Source organism: Amborella trichopoda, chromosome 3 (genome assembly GCF_054954075.1).
Source record: "Amborella trichopoda isolate Santa Cruz 75 chromosome 3, AtrichopodaSantaCruz75HAP2 v2.0, whole genome shotgun sequence".
Taxonomy (NCBI): Eukaryota; Viridiplantae; Streptophyta; class Magnoliopsida; order Amborellales; family Amborellaceae; genus Amborella; species Amborella trichopoda.
Genome location: NC_142338.1, coordinates 8,339,559 through 8,356,928, shown reverse-complemented (window position 1 = coordinate 8,356,928; position 17,370 = coordinate 8,339,559). Strand labels below are relative to the sequence as shown.

Here is a 17,370-nt window from a genome sequence, read left to right as displayed (position 1 = left end):
TGGAAGTTTGGGAGCCCTAGGGTATTCTCTCACAAGCTAAATGTTTCTCTCTCCTCTCTCTTGAAGTGAAGAATGAAACCATAACGCAAAAAAACTCAAGCAAATGCTAAATTGATGAAAAAAAAAAATGGTGAAAGGAACTTATATAGGATCTCCCCTAAACTAGGGTGGATGATCAAAATAACTCTAAATTGATGAAAAATGCATTTTTCTAAATTAAAAAGTGAATTTCGTTTTTGGGTAAAAATTATTGTTTTACCCCTCTCATCTTTCATGGAAATGACGAGACCATCCCTCAAAAGGGGCCTCTTGCCTTCCTTATGGTTCAGGGCCATTTTTTGTGCTTTCCAATGAACGTCGAGCGAACTAACACCGTAAAAGTGTCGGGCTCCTCTAGACGATCGATTTGAATCCAACTTTTGAGGTTGACCCCAAAATTCGGGCGAAATCATTCTTGAATTTTTCTTCTTTCGACCTTGCTTGTTTCGCCTTGTTTTTTATCACTTTCTTCATCAATAATCGACAGGAGGTCATTGTGATCGTTTTGCAACGAAAACCCCTCGATTTGGTGCTCATTGGATCACTTTTGTAATTTTGGAGGTCGTCGAAAAATAGAATTCCGGCGATAGAAAGTCATGCCTTCTTGCGAGCCAAAATAAGGTGTCTTCCTGACCTCAATCTCATGCAAATCATACCTCAAATTGAAGCCCTTCGAGTCATAGTCGTAACGGACTCACTCATGAGGTCATCTCATGTCGGGGCTTTGAAATATGGTCATGGGAGTAAAAGATGTTTGTCTTTGAAAATTCTGCATTTTAAGCATTTTTGGTCAACTTCTTTCTACAATATCTTTCGTTCTGGGCATTGTCACAGACCGTACCACATATCAATATGTGCGCCTTGATGAGATGCACGACATACTAAAATTTGGGATTGATTGACCTTAGGATGAAGAAGTTATGCTTCCCAAAGAATATCCGTTTCCAAAAATCACAGTTTCCATAAATGGAAACTGGTTCAATGAAGCTTCATGGGAATAGTATTAAACCTACCCGTTGGGTAAGTTTGGCTCAAAATGGTCTTGAAGTATCCAAATGAACTGAAAATTAGTATTTGGGGATTTTTGGGCCTTCCGAATCTAATAGCGGTGGTCTAGTGCTCATCTGAGACCTTGCCAATATAGCTCTAGTTATGAGGTAACTTTCAGCATGAAAGAGAGTGGCACTGCGAAATGTAACTTTCTACCTGATCTACTTTACCCTTATTGGATTGGGATGAAACTTGGCGTGCGCTCTTAAAACATCAAATCCCACTCTCTCATGCTTTTTGGAGCCATGAGGACACCTTTTCAAAATTGCTCAAAAGTCAGGCTTATTGGTGCGGGCTTCCATAGTCCACAGGTGTGATTGGTACCTTTGGGCCTAAGTCGTAACCGCTTCCTCTATTATTTGACCAGGGGTGTTAGTGCAACAAAAATATGCTCAAACAATGATGTCCATACTTTGTTGGGAGTTAAGATTTTTTTTTTACCAAACCTTTTTTCTTTTTTGATTTCCTACAATCTGTGAGAGATATAGAGTTCTAGATGATTATATTTTGATTTGTATTATTCTAGTTTAATTAGAAATAGATATGGGTCAAAACATTCAGGGGTTAAAGTTCTTAGAGTCCTCCCTAAATCATGATGGCTAATTCATGAGATGGATGACTCAGATTTAATCTTCTCTCAAATCCCAGATTTCCCAAAATCCTATTGGTCATGATGAGTCATTATTTAGATAGGCATACCTAGGGCCCTTAAGGCCTATATAAGAAGGGGACTCTCATTCTCTACACTACATTCTAGCCTCTCTCTCTCTCTCTCTCTCTCTTTCTCTCTTTCACACCCTCTCTAGTCACTAAAGGGTGGCATGCACAACCCTAGGATACTAGGGGTGGAATGTCACCCAAAGATAATAGAGAGAGCACACCTTGCCCATAGTAAGACAAAGAGAGGTGCCTTTCAAGCCATGCCCTAGAGAGGTCTGAACAAGGATCTAGAAACCCTAATCTCATTTATGCTCTCCCTAGATCTGTGGGGCATTGCCTAAGGAAGCTTCCTGACTTAGAAAATTCAGCAGGACCAATAGGATCAAAGTGTGTCATCTGTCAGGAAATCGGGTGTGAGGTATTCTTAGTCCTAAGGGGTGAGTCTAGGCAAATTCAAGTTAGTCTTCCTGGCTGTTTAGTTTTATTTCTAGTCATTCTTTGCTTGTTTATTTGAATTTTCAGGAACATTATTCTACTAAAATTTATAGTCAAAGCTTATTTTTCAATTATGGATTGTGTGTATTCTCTTTGGTAGTAGAAAAAAAAATCCTAGGTTGTATTTAGGGTTTATTTCTTGTTTATAGCAGTGTTTTGTGGCAGTTATAAGTGTAATTAAAAAACATGAATAAAAAGAATAGAGAAAGTTTTTTGATTTTATTCCCTTGAATTCCACATAGCTACTTCTTTCAGCTTTATGATAAAACTTCTCCCCAAGTTCAGATTTTTTATCCTAAATTAAAGATTGATTCCCCCCAATATATTTAACAAGTTATATATGTTGGACTGATTTTCACTACAAATTCAGAGGCAGTTAGTTTTCTGATTTTGTGATCTGATGCCAAGTTAGAATTAAAGAAACTTGGGCAAAACTCTCATCGATTAGGGAACTGATCTCATCTATACAAATGGCGGGGTTGTACATGGTATAAGAAAATTAGTTTTAGATAGATTGTATAATGATGCAAATATTATAATCATATATGTACTTTTAGATTGATGCAATTTGCATTTATGAGTATCCTAAGAGTGTCTTGTATTGGTGTTGGGGTCCTACCTGTCGATACTTTCATGTGAAGAAATATTAGTACTAGGATAATTATTCTAGGATCAGTAATGTGAGAGAAAGAAGATGTTGGTCTTCTTTTGTTTGATCATCCAATGTTCTATTCGTCTTTCATTCAATTTATGTGCTATACAGTTTTACAAATCCAACACGTAATGATGTTATTACACGTTCTGTGAACTGAGAATTTATTTTGTATGTTCAGTCTTCAGATTAGACTATAGCTATGTACAAATGCTTCAAGAGCCACTGAATGCTGGACACTGTAACCGCCAATTATGACCTAAATTTGCCATTACTCCACCGGATATATTTTGATATCTAAAGCAATTCATAAGTCAAGAGCTGTATCTAAAGCAATTCATAAGTCAAGGGTTGCATGATCCCATAGTGTCGAATAATGTGCTTTTACTTTTGGGAAAATTTTATTTCATAGCATTTGGTATTTATTACCTTTTCTGCATGATGGAATGTTTCGTTGCTTGCAATGACATCATTTCACATGGTTAAAAGAAGTTAAGTTTGATACTTGCATTTATAATCCTGATATCTTGTGTATATTGAAGATTTGTTGTTTTATCTTCACAAACTATTCAGAAGATGCATCTTGATAAATTATGTTGGTTTTGCTTTTTGCAGATTGAGTTGTTTGGCTATAATCATAAAATGAGGCTCTTGTTAGATGCAATAATTGAAAAGATTGTTCAATTTGAGGTGAAACAAGACAGGTTTTCGGTAATTAAGGTATGCTTGTTGGCCATGTAAAATACATCATTTGGGTAACATGCAACATATTTTTTGAACTAGTGCCACCTTATGGATAAATGGTAAGATCTGATTGAAAATGATTCATTATGTATAACTGAACTGTCAGAAAATGGCCCTCATAGATGAAGAAAGAAATTGTTGTTGATAAGCTAACATTTGATTAACAAGTATTATCACTAGAGGAGGTTAGAACATTTTTGGTGTTTCCATTGTTGAGCATGTTTGTTAGGTAAAGGTACTACTATGCTCCTACCCTCATTCCCCTGTGTGTACAGCTTTCAAGCTAGGCACTAGGGGAAGAAGACATCTCATCTCTGAGATGTTTTGGTCTTTATACTTTCTGCATCTCATTTTGATGGCCTAGGAAATCTTAAAGTGTACACATAAAGCCCAAAGTCCATTCCCTTAAAAACTATTGAAATGTCATGATTGCTGACCCAGCTAGTTATCAGTTAATATTTTCCTGACCCACTCATAAGAGGCATGAAGCTAATTTGGGAGCAAGTGGTCCCAAAAGGACTGGCAAAACTGTTTGTTCAACCATAACTGATTGGATTGGGTATTAACAACCCATCATCTATTAGAACTTACGAAAGGACTGGCTATGTGGAACTCAAGGTAATAAATTTATTTATTTTTATTTTTAATATACTTGAATTCCACTTATAGAGGCCACTATACACTGCTGTAAATCAAATTTAAAACCTTAAACATAACCTAGGATCTTTACTTTTACTGCCAAAGCAAATAGATACCATCCATAACAATAACCAATCTTCCACTATGATTTTACGTGCAAAATATGTTCTTGAAAGTCCACAAAAATATTTTATAAAATACACCCGATTTTTTGACTGATGGCACACTTTTAGTCTTTTAGGTTTGCTGGAATTTCTGAGATAGGGAAGCTTTATAGACAATACCTTTCAATCTAGGGTTTTAGATAGCTCAATAGCTTTTCTAGGATTTGTAGAAACTCTAGATGAACAACTTAGAGCTATGCTTGAGGGTTTATTTATCCCTTGGCTGGTTGTACGTCTCTTTTTCTTCTAAAACAACAATTCCCTCACTAAGGGTCTCAAAGTGCCCCTTCCCTTTTTCTTTCTTTTTAGGCACTGTTCCTCTATGATGCAATGGGGAGAGAGAGGTGTGATTCAAATTTGAAAGAGAGAGAGATATGATGCGTGGAGGAAAAGAGAGAGGTTCTCTTTTCTTGGCGTGAGAGAGAGAGAAATATAGCATGAGAGACGGGCTGTTTTTTTCTCATGTGCGTGTGAGGGTGAGGCTTTTTTTTTTTTGATGTGTCTGAGAGAGAGAGAGAGATATCTTGTCATAAGATTTTGAGAGAGGTTCAATTAGGTTTAAATAGAATAACAAATCTATCTTCCACTAAGATTAGGATTCCATCGAGGTATGCCTTATCTAATTTTCCAGCTTGACCATTAGGATATTTAAGAAATTTATGGGGTGAGAGAGATTGAATTTGAGTCATCCATCCCATAAATCAGCCATCATGATTTTGGTGGAAATCAAGAACCTTGTCCCCTTATAATTTGACCAATATCCAACTTTGTTTTAAATTTAAATTATTGCCACTTTTGATATTATCTAGATCTTTCAAAATCTATAGGATGTCAAAAATAATCCTTTTATTTTAAAACTCCCACTTCAATAGGGAACAAGTCTCTTTTAAAATGATTCCCTAACTAACTGTCTTTTCACTAAAAGATGGCACATACAACAAAAAAAGTGGTGTGCTTCCCCAGGGACCTTATGTGGGCCCCACAAGGCCACACGCCCAACTCATGGTGGCACACACATATGGGGGGGGGATCTTTGGTTCCCACATGTGTCCTTCCAAGTTCTGAAAATTTCAAAAATACCCTTTTTAATTAATTTGCAGCATAAAAGATTTTTGAAATCCTGAAAAATTTGTAAAAATAATAAAAATATTTCTAATACCTAAATAAAATATTTTAGAAGTGGATTGGTACTTACATGGAAGAGAAGGGGTGAAATTAATAGGTGTCCAAGAATTAGGTGGTGGAATTTCAAAAATGAGAAAATAGACTTATTTAGGGATAAATTAGTTAAAGCAGGAAAATAGAACTCTTAACATGAGGTCAATGCTAAGTTGAATGAGAAGACTGACTGTATTAAGAAACTGACAATAAGTTTTAGAAAAATCTAGAGGAAAAAGAAATGCCGGTAAGGAAACTTGGTGGTGGAGTGATGAGGTTCAGAAGGCCATTAAAAAAAAATGTTCATGTTATAAAACTTGGTTGTATAGTAGAAATGATCAAAACTTCAAAGAATATAAAAATGCTAAGAAAAATGATAAACAAATAGTAAGGTTAAACTTAAAGCATATGATAATCTATATAATTAACTGGAAACAAGAAAAGGTGGAAAAGATGTATTAAAATTAGCAAAAATGAGAGAAAAAGTGTGGGGTCCTAGACCATATTAAATGCATTAAGAGTGTCTTGGTGAAGGATGAATAGGTCAACTAGAGGTGGAGAGTTTATTTTTTCAAAAATTATTAAATGACAGACACAATAGGGACATAGCTGTAGAAGGAACTATTGGCATAAATGAGGGTGGAGGTCATATATACATTCGTAGTATTAGGATATTAGAATTAAAAGAAGCTTTGAAAAGGATGAAGATAGGAAAGACTTTGGGAGCAGATGGTATCCCGATAGAGGTTTGGAAGTGCATGGTGGAGATTGGCATTAACTGGCTGACCAAGTTATTCAACAAGGTGTTGTGAACAAAAAACAAATGCCAGATGAATGACGAAAAAGTATTATATTACCTATTTATAAGAATGAAGGAGACATACAAAATTGTGTGAACTATCGAGGGATCAAACTTTTGAGCCACACTATAAAGCTCTAGAAGAGAGTGATTGAGCAACGACTAAGACATGAAATGAGTGTATCAAAAAATCAATTTGGTTTCATGCAAGGGAGGTCAACAACGGAGACGATTTTTTCACTTAAGCAACTAATTGAGAAGTTTAAGGCAAAGGGAAAAGACCCCCACATGGTCTTTATCAATCTAGAGAAAGGTTATGATAGAGTACCTTGAGATTTGATTTGGTGGGTGTTAGAAAAGAAATGAGCCTCCAGACACTACATCGACTTGGTGAGAGATATATACGATGGAATATTAACTAGTGTACAAACAACTAATGGATAGATGAGTAAGTTTTCAGTGACAATAGGACTATATTAGGGGTCAGCATTGAGCCCATACCTCTTTGTCTTAGTTATAGAGGAGTTAACTGGGTACTTACAGGATGAGGTACTATGGTGCATTTTGCTCGCAGATGACATAGTTTTGATCGATGAGACCTGAAAGGGTGTCAACACAAAGTTAGAACTTTGGAGGGATGCTCTAGAATCTAAAGATTTTAAAATTAGTCGGACTAAGACAGAGTATATGGAATGCTAATTTAATAACAATAGAAGCATAGATGAGGAAGTAGTTAAGATTGACGATTAGGGAATACTAAAACGAGCACACTATCGATATCTTGTCTCGATAATCCAAGAAAATGGAGAGATTGGGCAAGATGTCGCATATAGAATTAGAGCTAGGTGGGCGAAGCGAAGATGTACAGTCAAAATTTTATGTGATCACCGCATACCAATGAAAGCTAAAAGGCAAATTCTACGAGACAATTGTGATGATAAGAGTTTGGCCCTTGTCTTCTCTTGCCAACCACAACACGCATGGGTTACACCCAGTCCTCTGGACAACCAACGACGACACAACTCCGACCTCATCGAGGGATGACACTGCATCTAAACCGTTATCAATAATGCCCTAGGCTATAGGTTTTTAGACATCAACCTGAGCCATAGCTCGTTAAAACTTAGGTGAGTCACGGCATCAATAATGCCTCACAGTCCACCCTGTCCCATGCCACACAGTCCATCCGGACCACACTCGCACTGGAGCATCACATCACCATATTTACAGTTTTGTATGCTCTCATAAGGCCTTTAAATGGCTACATAACCCCAACAAAGCTCTCAGTGATTGCTTGCGTCCATATCTTTTCTTTGTTTATTACACACCTCTATGAAGTTGAAATCCTAGAGGCATGGCCATATAGCCTCCTTCCTCATGAAGATCTCTATGTGGAAAGGCATTTTTCACATCCATTTGACGTAGAGACCAAGATTTTATTAGCTGCTACGGAAAGAATAAACCTAACAATATTTAACTCCGCTACAAGGGTAAAGGTTTCTTTTGTTGTTTATAACATGGGTCTATATAAAATCTTTTACTACCAATCTCGCCTTATATCTTTCTATAGTGCCATTTGCCTTGTATTCCAAGGTAATTATCCAATTACATCCTACCATGTTCTTTCCTTCAGAATGTTTGGTGACTTCTCGAGTACTGTTTATTTCAAGATCTTGCATTTCCTCCAACATTGCTGCCTTCTATGGAGGTTGTGACAGAGCTTCTGCTACATAAGATGGAATGCTAACAGTAGACAATGATGAAAGGAACACACGATATCAAGTTAGAAGAAACAAATTTGCCTATAGGATACTTAGTGTAGGAATGCTTATCTTTGAGTAAGGCAATAGGCAAGTCAGCATCTTATAGAAGAGTGGAGCTGGGAGGTTTTGAGGAAATACTAGAGTAGGAAGTATAAGTTAAGTACCTGGTTTGGGGTTGGCACTTGAGTGATGATCATTCTGGACTTTAGGTTATACCAACTTCCTTCTTCAAACATACACCTTCAACTCCTCCTTGGGGTCAATTGCCGCATTCCCATCTTTATTTTGGGATATTTCAGAAACGGATGGGTTTTAAAAAAGTAGAGGCATTGATGTTGAATTGCTCTCTTCCTGTCAATTGTTCTCTACCGGAACAGAGTATTGTTTTCCAGTATTGTAGAAATATGGAATGCATTCAAAGAAGATAACATTCACAAAGATATAACTTTGTTAATAGGATCTTAGCATTTGAAACCTTTTTGATGTGTTGGATATCCTAGGGAAACACACTTAATGACTTTAGGGAGTATAGGAATTAAGAACTTGGGAGTATAGGAAACAAATGGGGATTAAATGAAGAGTTTGGATAGGAAACACACCCTAAAGAACCCTTGATGGCATACAGTTAATCAAGAAGGCAACAGTAAGGATGAATTCATATTATAAATTTTTTCAACTTTAGGGTGTGTCTCAGGGAATGAGTAATTTCCAGAAAGTGTTGTTTTTTTCTCTTGGGGACTCCATTTTGTTTGGAAAGACCTTTAAGTATTGAAAGCTTGTTCTTTTTCAACATGTCAATCTACCCTTCTCCATGCATCAAAGCTCTTCAGGTGTCAAACATTGTCTGGATAACATAAAAGAAATGAATCTTTTTTGCACTAAAATGTACTAATTCATATCTAATCTCAGCTGCCATATGGATTCTTCAATGGCCATCCTGAAACCTAGTGAAAGCATACAGATCTATTTCAATTTGAATTTGTTTCTTTGTAGGTTAAGAATCAGCTATAGCTCCCTTGTGTCAAAATATACACATGGACAAGCACATGCCAAGTAATAACATCTCCACAACTAGCAACATGCTCTTTAGAATATTTCTTAGTCTAGGGATTGTTTCCTAGTTTAATGGCTTTTCAAACCAAACTTTGTTTCCTTTGCTGGATGTGAACCAATAAAAACTATCTTGGTCTTAAGTAAACTGACATTTTAGAATGAACTTTAATGTTCACTAATAACATCGAAGAATTTCATATATATGTTTGTCTTTTAAAATATTCTGAGGATCAACATCACTTAAAAGTTATTAACAGGTCTCTTGTTCTTGTAATTGAAACAGGAAAATGTAACGAAGGATTATCAAAATACAAAATTTGAACAACCATATGAGCAAGGCATGTATTATTCTTCATTAATAATGGAGGATCAGTCATGGCCTTGGAATGAAGAACTTGAGGTGCTTCCGCATCTCAAGGCTGAAGATCTCTCGAAATTTGTACCACGCTTACTCTCAAGGGCTTTTTTTGAATGCTATGTTGCAGGTTTGTGCTGCAAACTAACGTTCCCACAATTATATCATATTTGAATGACAATTCGTCATCACTTACCATGTTATTGTGAGTCCTTTCAGGAAATGTTACCCCAGATGAAGCTCAAGCTTTGGTACAGGATGTTGAAGATGTTCTTTTCAATGGTTCCCAGTCTTTATGCAAACCTCTTTTCCCATCACAGCACTTGACGGATAGAATAATAAATCTGGAAGCAGGAGTAAATCAGTTTTACCCAGTTCAGGTTCTCAACGAGCAGGATGAAAATTCAGCTCTTTTGTACTATATTCAGGTATTCATATATGTATGATTTTCATTCCTCATTTCATATCAGGCACTACACGTGTATTTAGATGATTTTAACATAAATAATGAATATTTAGTATTAGTAAAATTTAATAAATTCGCAGCACTATTTATTGCTATCTTAGTGTCTTTTTCTTTGATTCTCCTTCAGTGTTGCATTGAACCTTGTATTCTAAAGCTAAGTTGTACTTATTGGACATCAAAGAGGTCTTTCACTACAAAACAAACTATGCATATTATGGTACTCTACGGCTGAAGTGGTTTTGGATGGAAGCAAGTTGTTCAAACTAAGGAGCCAATTTAAGGAACTTGGTTTGGATTGCTTATTTACGGTGCTTTGTTGAAGCTTCACTTATTTTTTTCCTTTTCTTTTTAATAAACCCATGTCGCCTTGGCAGCTAATAAAATGATCCATGAAGAGCATCTCAAGTGTTGTTTATTGTAAAGAGGTCTGATTTCAAGGGCTTACTAGATTTTTGGGGAAAATGATCTATTGCAGGTATACAAAATAAAATATCTTGATTTTGGTAGTAGTTTTGTCAATATCGTTATCGTATTATGTTTTCCATAGAAGTGACCTAAGTCACTCCATAGTTTTTTAGTTTTCTTCTCCCTTCTCTTTTTGGTTGCTAGAGGTGGGCTAGGGCTGCAAAACTTTTTTTTCCCCTTTTCTGTACCACAAATCTAAAAAGGAGGAAGCCAGAGCTAATAAATAAGAAAAAACTTTTAATCACTACATTGGTGTAAAATTCTGATTGAAAGAAGGCAAATCAGCTAAGAACTTCTTTGGATATGAGGAAGAAGACATATCGGTACAAATTCTCTTATTTTTGGGCAACGTTGCCCTTGGGTCTATATTGTTATGATTCTATAAAAGCTTAGCTGAAGGTCAATCAAATTGGAACAAGGAAATTCATAAGATTATACGCTTATACATGAATGGATAAAAGAATTTACTTACCATATAAAATCACTAAAAAAATTAGACAAAAGAAGGTGGGAAGATAATCAAGGCATCCAAAATGGGCAAAACAATTTACATTGATATGCCCAACCAGTGCTTTCCCTGTTAGAATGCAATAAAAGGTAGTTCTGTAATTTGTGTGTATTTTAAGTGGTTTATATTGTAAAGTCATTTGGCATAATGTGTAAGGGCACATCTGTCCTTGCTCAAGATATAATATTACATATATTATAATGCAAGAATTAGGGTTGTGCCTTCGATGTGCAAGGAGCTCGGGAAATTGATTCCATCCTTCGATCATAGAACAAGCCAACAACTAGCAATAAAGGAGATTAATAAAAGCTGATAAAATAAGCCAAATGGAAGAAGAAACACACTTTCTTCTTTCAATTAAAGCTCTTCTCAAAGGAAAAACCAAGTCCAAGTCTATAAGGCCGTCCCCCTCCACATAAATCTCTCTTTATATCCCACTATCCCATATTATTCTCTGTCTCTAACTTCCCCCTTCCTATTTGCATGAATCCCTTACATTTAGGAAGCCCCTGTCTATTCACACTCAAACCATATCTTCTTCCCTTCATTTAGTATATATCCTAACTAATCAAGCAAACGGTCACCTCAATCCTACACATACGAAACTCCCTATCCTACACAACACAATTAATCAGATCCCCCTCTACTGCCCCCATGACAATATTTAAAGCCCAACCAAATAAACAATTCTATCCAAGTCCCAAAGTTCAAAAAAATGATAAAAATATAAAATCCAATTTAGTCGTCTCTCTAGCTTAATTTGCTTCACAACCAAGTGTTTTTAATGTGTGCCTCTTTTCTCTCTTCTTCTTTATGTTTTTCATGGTATCAAACCTAGGTTTGGATATACCCTCAGCATGATCAACTCTAATCAAGGTTACCCATATTTCCTTCTTCTTGAAGATTCATTATCTCTTTCCCTTCTAACCCTAATCTTTCTTTCTTCATCTTTACCCTCTTTCATCATTCTCATCCTTCTTTCATAAACCCTAATGTTTCTCTCTTATATTTCTTCCATATTAATTAGGGGCACCTATTGTCCATGCTATTGTCCACATTACTGTTCATGCTACTGTTCACATTATTGTTTATACTAATGTTCATACAACTGTTCATGCTAGTATTCTTTCTTCAAACCCTCATATTCAAGCCACAAACCTCTTGATTCTCTCTTCATTCAATATAAAACGATATATCTTGTTTGAAAGCTTCATAACCTATTTCTTTCTCTTAAAACAAAAAAAAATCTTAGTTGTTCTCCTTGTCTCGCTTTTGCTCATCAAAACTTAATTACTGGTTTGTTGCCCTTCTCTCTTTTGCTCTTTCTTATTCTATTAACAATGACCTTGTCATCTTCTACTTCTATTGGTCTTCCTAATCCTCAATGCATAACTGTTAAATGTGTTTTGGATAGTTGGAAATAGTGAAAAATATATGAGGACTCATGGCCTCATTGAGGGTATGTCCCTTAATAGAGCAGAATAGCATACTATGATTCATATAGCCAACCCCAATTAGTTGAGAAAGGGCTTTGATGGTGATGATGATGGATGTCAGTTGGATAAATAAGTGAAATTTCTCTTTTTGATTCATAATAAAAGAGCTTTTGTTCCCTTTCAATTAGTTCATTATGATGTTTGGGATCCTGCTTCACAATCTTGTTTATCTGGTTCTTTGTATTATGTTACATTTGTGGATGATTTCTCTCCTTTCACCTGGACATTTTTTCTTAAGAAGAAACCCTATGTGTTCCGCATTATTATGAAATTCAAAATCTTTGTTGGAAAACACTTTCAGAAACCAATACTTTACTTCCATAGTGATGGAGCATGCAATTACCTAATAGGAGAATAATAGGGGGAAACAACAAATATCATGTGCACACACACTTGAGTAAAATGGATTAGCAGATAGAAAACATAGGCGTATCAATTGAAATTGTGTTTTCCATGATGTTTATGAATGTAGTTCTTAAATTTTTATGAGCATAAGCATTTCATACCACAGTTTATCTCATTAATAGGTTGTCTACAGTTGTTCTACATGGAAAATCACCTTTCTAAGTTCTGATTATTCCAAATTATACTCGTATGGATGTTATGCGATGTTCATATTGACAAGAGCCAGAGAAGAAAGTTATCCTCAAAGGCAGACGTTTGTCTTTATACAGGGTATGTTGATGAATATATTGGATACATGTGTTACAGTCCTCGATTAAAAAGAGTTCTTATCTCAACACATAAACTTTGATGAAAGGGGGATGTATATGCCTCCTTGTTTAATGGATGCAAGTGATTCAGGTAAATGGGAAGTGTCATTGCATCATGGAATTCAGAGTCGAACCATGAATCAAGCGGTAGGTGAGACACAATATTTTGTTGTAAAGATGTAGATAGAAGTTGTGAGCAGCATAGTCTTGAGGAGGAAATAATTGATGAAACTCCTTCAAGACCTGGGGAAGAGTTTGAGGAATATATGGGCCAGAGAGATACAAATGTTTAGTAGGGGCATTGTGGTATCTCATTCTCAGTGGGCCTAATGTATCATATGTTGTTAGTCAAGTGTGTCAATTTTTGCTTGCTCCTATTGACACTCACATGGAAGAGCCCATAAATGGAATCATGAATCAAGGGCTGCTCTATGAAAGAAACAACCTGAACAAATTGAATATTGTTTATATAATTGGGTACCCTGATGCAGACTTGGGCTGGAGATCCAGAGTCTAGAAGATTAGTTTTAGGTTATTGTGTACTTCTTGTTCGAAATCTAATTTCATGGAGTAAGAAACATAAAATTATTGCGAGGTCTAGGCATTGATGCTGAGATCAAACTCTTGCAGGTAGTTTCTGAGATTTCATAGATACAAAGTATTATTTCTTTTCTTGGAACAACAATATGCAAGTCAACAGTTTACTGTGACAAGAAGAGTACTCTGCCAATTTCAACAAATACAGTATTTCATGGTCGCACTAAACACAATCAGATAGATCACCATTTTGTCTGTGAGAAAAGTGTGGCTGAGGATGCTCGCTTGATTGGGACCAAAAATCAAAGAGCTGGTATCTTCACAAAAAGGCTTGCAAAAGATAGACATGAGTTCTTAAAGAACAAGTTGTATGTGTTCAAACATGAAGTACAACTTTGGGGGGAATGTAAGAATACAATGAAGGGAAGTTTTGTAATTTGTGTATTATTAATAGTTTATATTGTAAAGCACTTACTGTAATGTGTATAGGCATATTATAATACAAGAATTAGGGTTGTGCCTTGGTGTGTGTTTTCAAGTGTATGACTCCTTTCTCTCTTCTTCTCTATGTTTTTCACTTTCCAATATAAAACTGAATGAACCTATCAATGACCACTATATGTTACAAGGAATTTCCTATTTTTGTTGAATGGAACGAGGAGAGAATGCATTGAGTGCCAAGAAAATCTCCTATATGTAGAGTTGTGGCACCAAGAAAAAATCTATGGTATCATTTTGCTTGATTGTGTTTGGACTTAGTTTAGTGCTTCTGTCACTTTTTGTGACTGTGATCATCATCATCGTCAGAGCATTTTCCCAACTAATTGGGAATGGCTGCACAAATCCTGGTTCACTATTTTGCTCTATTAGAAACCATACCCTCAGTGAGGCCATAGGTCCCTAAATCTATTCTCACTACTTTTAACCATATCCTTTTGGGCCTACCCCTTGTCCTTTTTGAGCTTTCCACTTGAACTAACTTGTACCTCCTAACAGATATTGTACTGGATCTACGCAGCACATGGCTAGCCTACCTAAGTCTGCTCTCTCTTATAATATCACCTATTGGTGCCACATCTAAATTCTCCTGAATGTATATATTTCGAATTCTATCCCTTCTTGTCTTGCTACTCATCTGATTGCCCAACATTCCGCCCCATAAAACAAAGTTGGTCTTACAATTGTCCTATAGAGCTTGCCCTTCAACTTCATTGGTATTCGGCAATCACATAAAACTGTGGTTGTACATCTCCACTTCGCCTACCCAGCTCTAATTATATGTGCGATATCTTCCTCAATCTCTCTATTTTCTTAGATTATCGACCCAAGATATCCAAAGTCCACTCTTTTTGGTATTTCTTAAGCATTAATCTGAACTACTTCCTTGTTTCTACACCTATTATTAATAAACTTGCATTCCATATACTCTGTCTTAGTCTGGCTAATTTTAAAATCTTTAAATCTTAGAGCATCCCTCTAAAGTTCTAATTTTGTGTAGATGCCATTTCGGGTCTCATTGATCAAAACTATGCCTGCTGCGAACAACATGAACCACGGTACTATAGGTGCCTAGTTAAGGCGTCCATAACTAAGACAAAGAGGTATAAGCTCAATGATGACCCCTGATGTTGACCTATTGTTACTAAAACCTCACTCGTCTCTCCAGTAATTGTTTGTATAGTAGTTAGCGCTCCCTTGTACATATCTCTCACCAAGTCAATGTAGTTTCTGGAGACTCTTTTTTTGTGACTGTGATATTATGTTATTAATCTCTCATCAACAGTGCTTATTTGTTAAAATTATGTACCCCAAATATATGAATTTTCATCATTCAAGAGCTAACAGCTGCTTGTTTTGGAAATCTTTAAGGTTGGTCGAGATGATTTTAAGTTGAATGTGAAACTCCAGCTTTTTGTCCTCATCGCAAAGCAGCCAGCTTTTCATCAGCTTCGATCTGTTGAGCAGCTTGGATACATTACATTCCTAATGAAAAGGTTTGAGAGAATACCATTTCACGAATTCCATTGTAGGTTTTCATCAATTCAGTTTCAGCTCAACAGTGACGTAAAATGCAGGAATGATTCAGGAATCCAAGGAGTGCAGATTATTATTCAATCCATAGTAAAGGTAGTTGAGCATTACTCGCTTCTTTCAAAACTTGTGGCTTAGTTGTCCCCTTGTAAAATCGAAATTTGATAATTGCAGGACCCAGAAAAACTAGATGAGAGAGTTGAGGCATTTCTCAAAATGTTTGAAACTCAGCTTTATACAATGTCAAATGATGACTTTATTGTAAGTTTATTTCAGTATTGCTCCCTTTTGCATTGATTAATTATTTCTGGGGCATGCATCATATGGTCTCCAATTAAGGCCCATTTTTACAACATGATTCGAATATTCTAAATCATTACACATGACATTATTCATGAATTCGTTGCTTTCTTTGGACCTCAATACCAATGATTCACTTTTTGAATGTTATTCATTTTCCTGATTCCTTAAAGAGTGATAAATTCTGTCTTACTGAAAGAGTGATAACGTGCCTTTGACTAAGTTGTTGTTCTCTATGTTACTCATAGTTACATGTCAATCTGTTTCTCTAAGTGTAGCGAAGTTAGTACTTACATGTATGAATTTCCAAATTAGTGAATTGATATATGCATCATCTGAATATAGTAATGTTGAGCTTATAGATGCTCATGATCACATGTTGTCTATAATGGGCAACAGACTGTGATATGTGTTCGTGTGTGTCTAGATCCTTTCTCATCAGTTGTGGTACATGGGCATGCGATAGTTGATCAAAAGGAAGATGACATATAAAAGTGAGAAGAAGTACCGCTCAAGGAGTAAAATAATGTGTCTATCAAAAAGCAATCTTGTTTGACTTTGCTTGATTGTTCTAGTTGTACGTTTTTAAGGCACTTCAATAGGGAAGAGGTTGACTTCTAATTGCACTAAATTCTGCATGGAATATTACGGATTTGATATTCACACTTCAAATACAGCAAAAATAAAAGTATTCTGCAGAATTTCTCTCTATAACCGGGTAGATATAGGCCCCAGTTTGCACTGACCACTTAGTTGATGTAATTCCGTCACTCCACCTGTTGAAAGCATAAAAAGCAGAAGTTTGGCTTGCTCCTGCTAACCTGGAGCCTTTCTCTGCCCCATTTGCTTGAGCTCGGTTATCTAAAGTGAGCTTCAAAAAACAGAAAGTACGCCTCTTTTTTTATTTTTTAGGAAAATGAGGCATCTTGATAGATAAGTAATTGCTCTGTCTGGACTGACTCATAGGTTATTGAATTGATTATTGGACTATTCATGGAAATGACAATCTAAATGTAATGAGAAGAAGCAATTTTGAATCCTAAAACCTTTTGCTAATTCATATAGTACCAGGGTCTCACATTATTTTTCATGAATCACTGTCTACAAACCTATCTCTACTCGTATTAAGAGTAAAAGAACCAATGATTTCACTCATGATTATGGCACAACAGGGCTCTAAATAAGGATTTGTACAAATTTGTTTTACCTTTTCAATTGGCAACATCCATATGGTGTGTGAATTGCATTAACATAAAACCCTGTCCATTGGTGCAATTTTGGAG

General features: G+C 36.0%; 1 protein-coding gene across 5 annotated transcripts in view; it reads left to right on the top strand.

Moving 5' to 3' along the window:
* Window positions 1-17,370, top strand: part of LOC18428917 (insulin-degrading enzyme-like 1, peroxisomal) — a 69,339-nt gene that overhangs the window by 51,241 nt on the left and 728 nt on the right. For 2 of the 5 annotated variants that reach the window (XM_006838213.4, XM_088863216.1), the window contains exons 19-24: window positions 3,512-3,616; window positions 9,500-9,701; window positions 9,791-9,999; window positions 15,626-15,750; window positions 15,832-15,883; window positions 15,962-16,048. In XM_006838213.4, the coding sequence (XP_006838276.2) occupies window positions 3,512-3,616; window positions 9,500-9,701; window positions 9,791-9,999; window positions 15,626-15,750; window positions 15,832-15,883; window positions 15,962-16,048 (780 nt within the window). Of the gene's footprint in view, window positions 1-3,511; window positions 3,617-9,499; window positions 9,702-9,790; window positions 10,000-10,411; window positions 10,523-15,625; window positions 15,751-15,831; window positions 15,884-15,961; window positions 16,049-17,370 lie in introns of those variants that run through there. The other 3 variants (XM_088863217.1, XM_088863218.1, XR_016052952.1) reach the window with 3 other exon arrangements.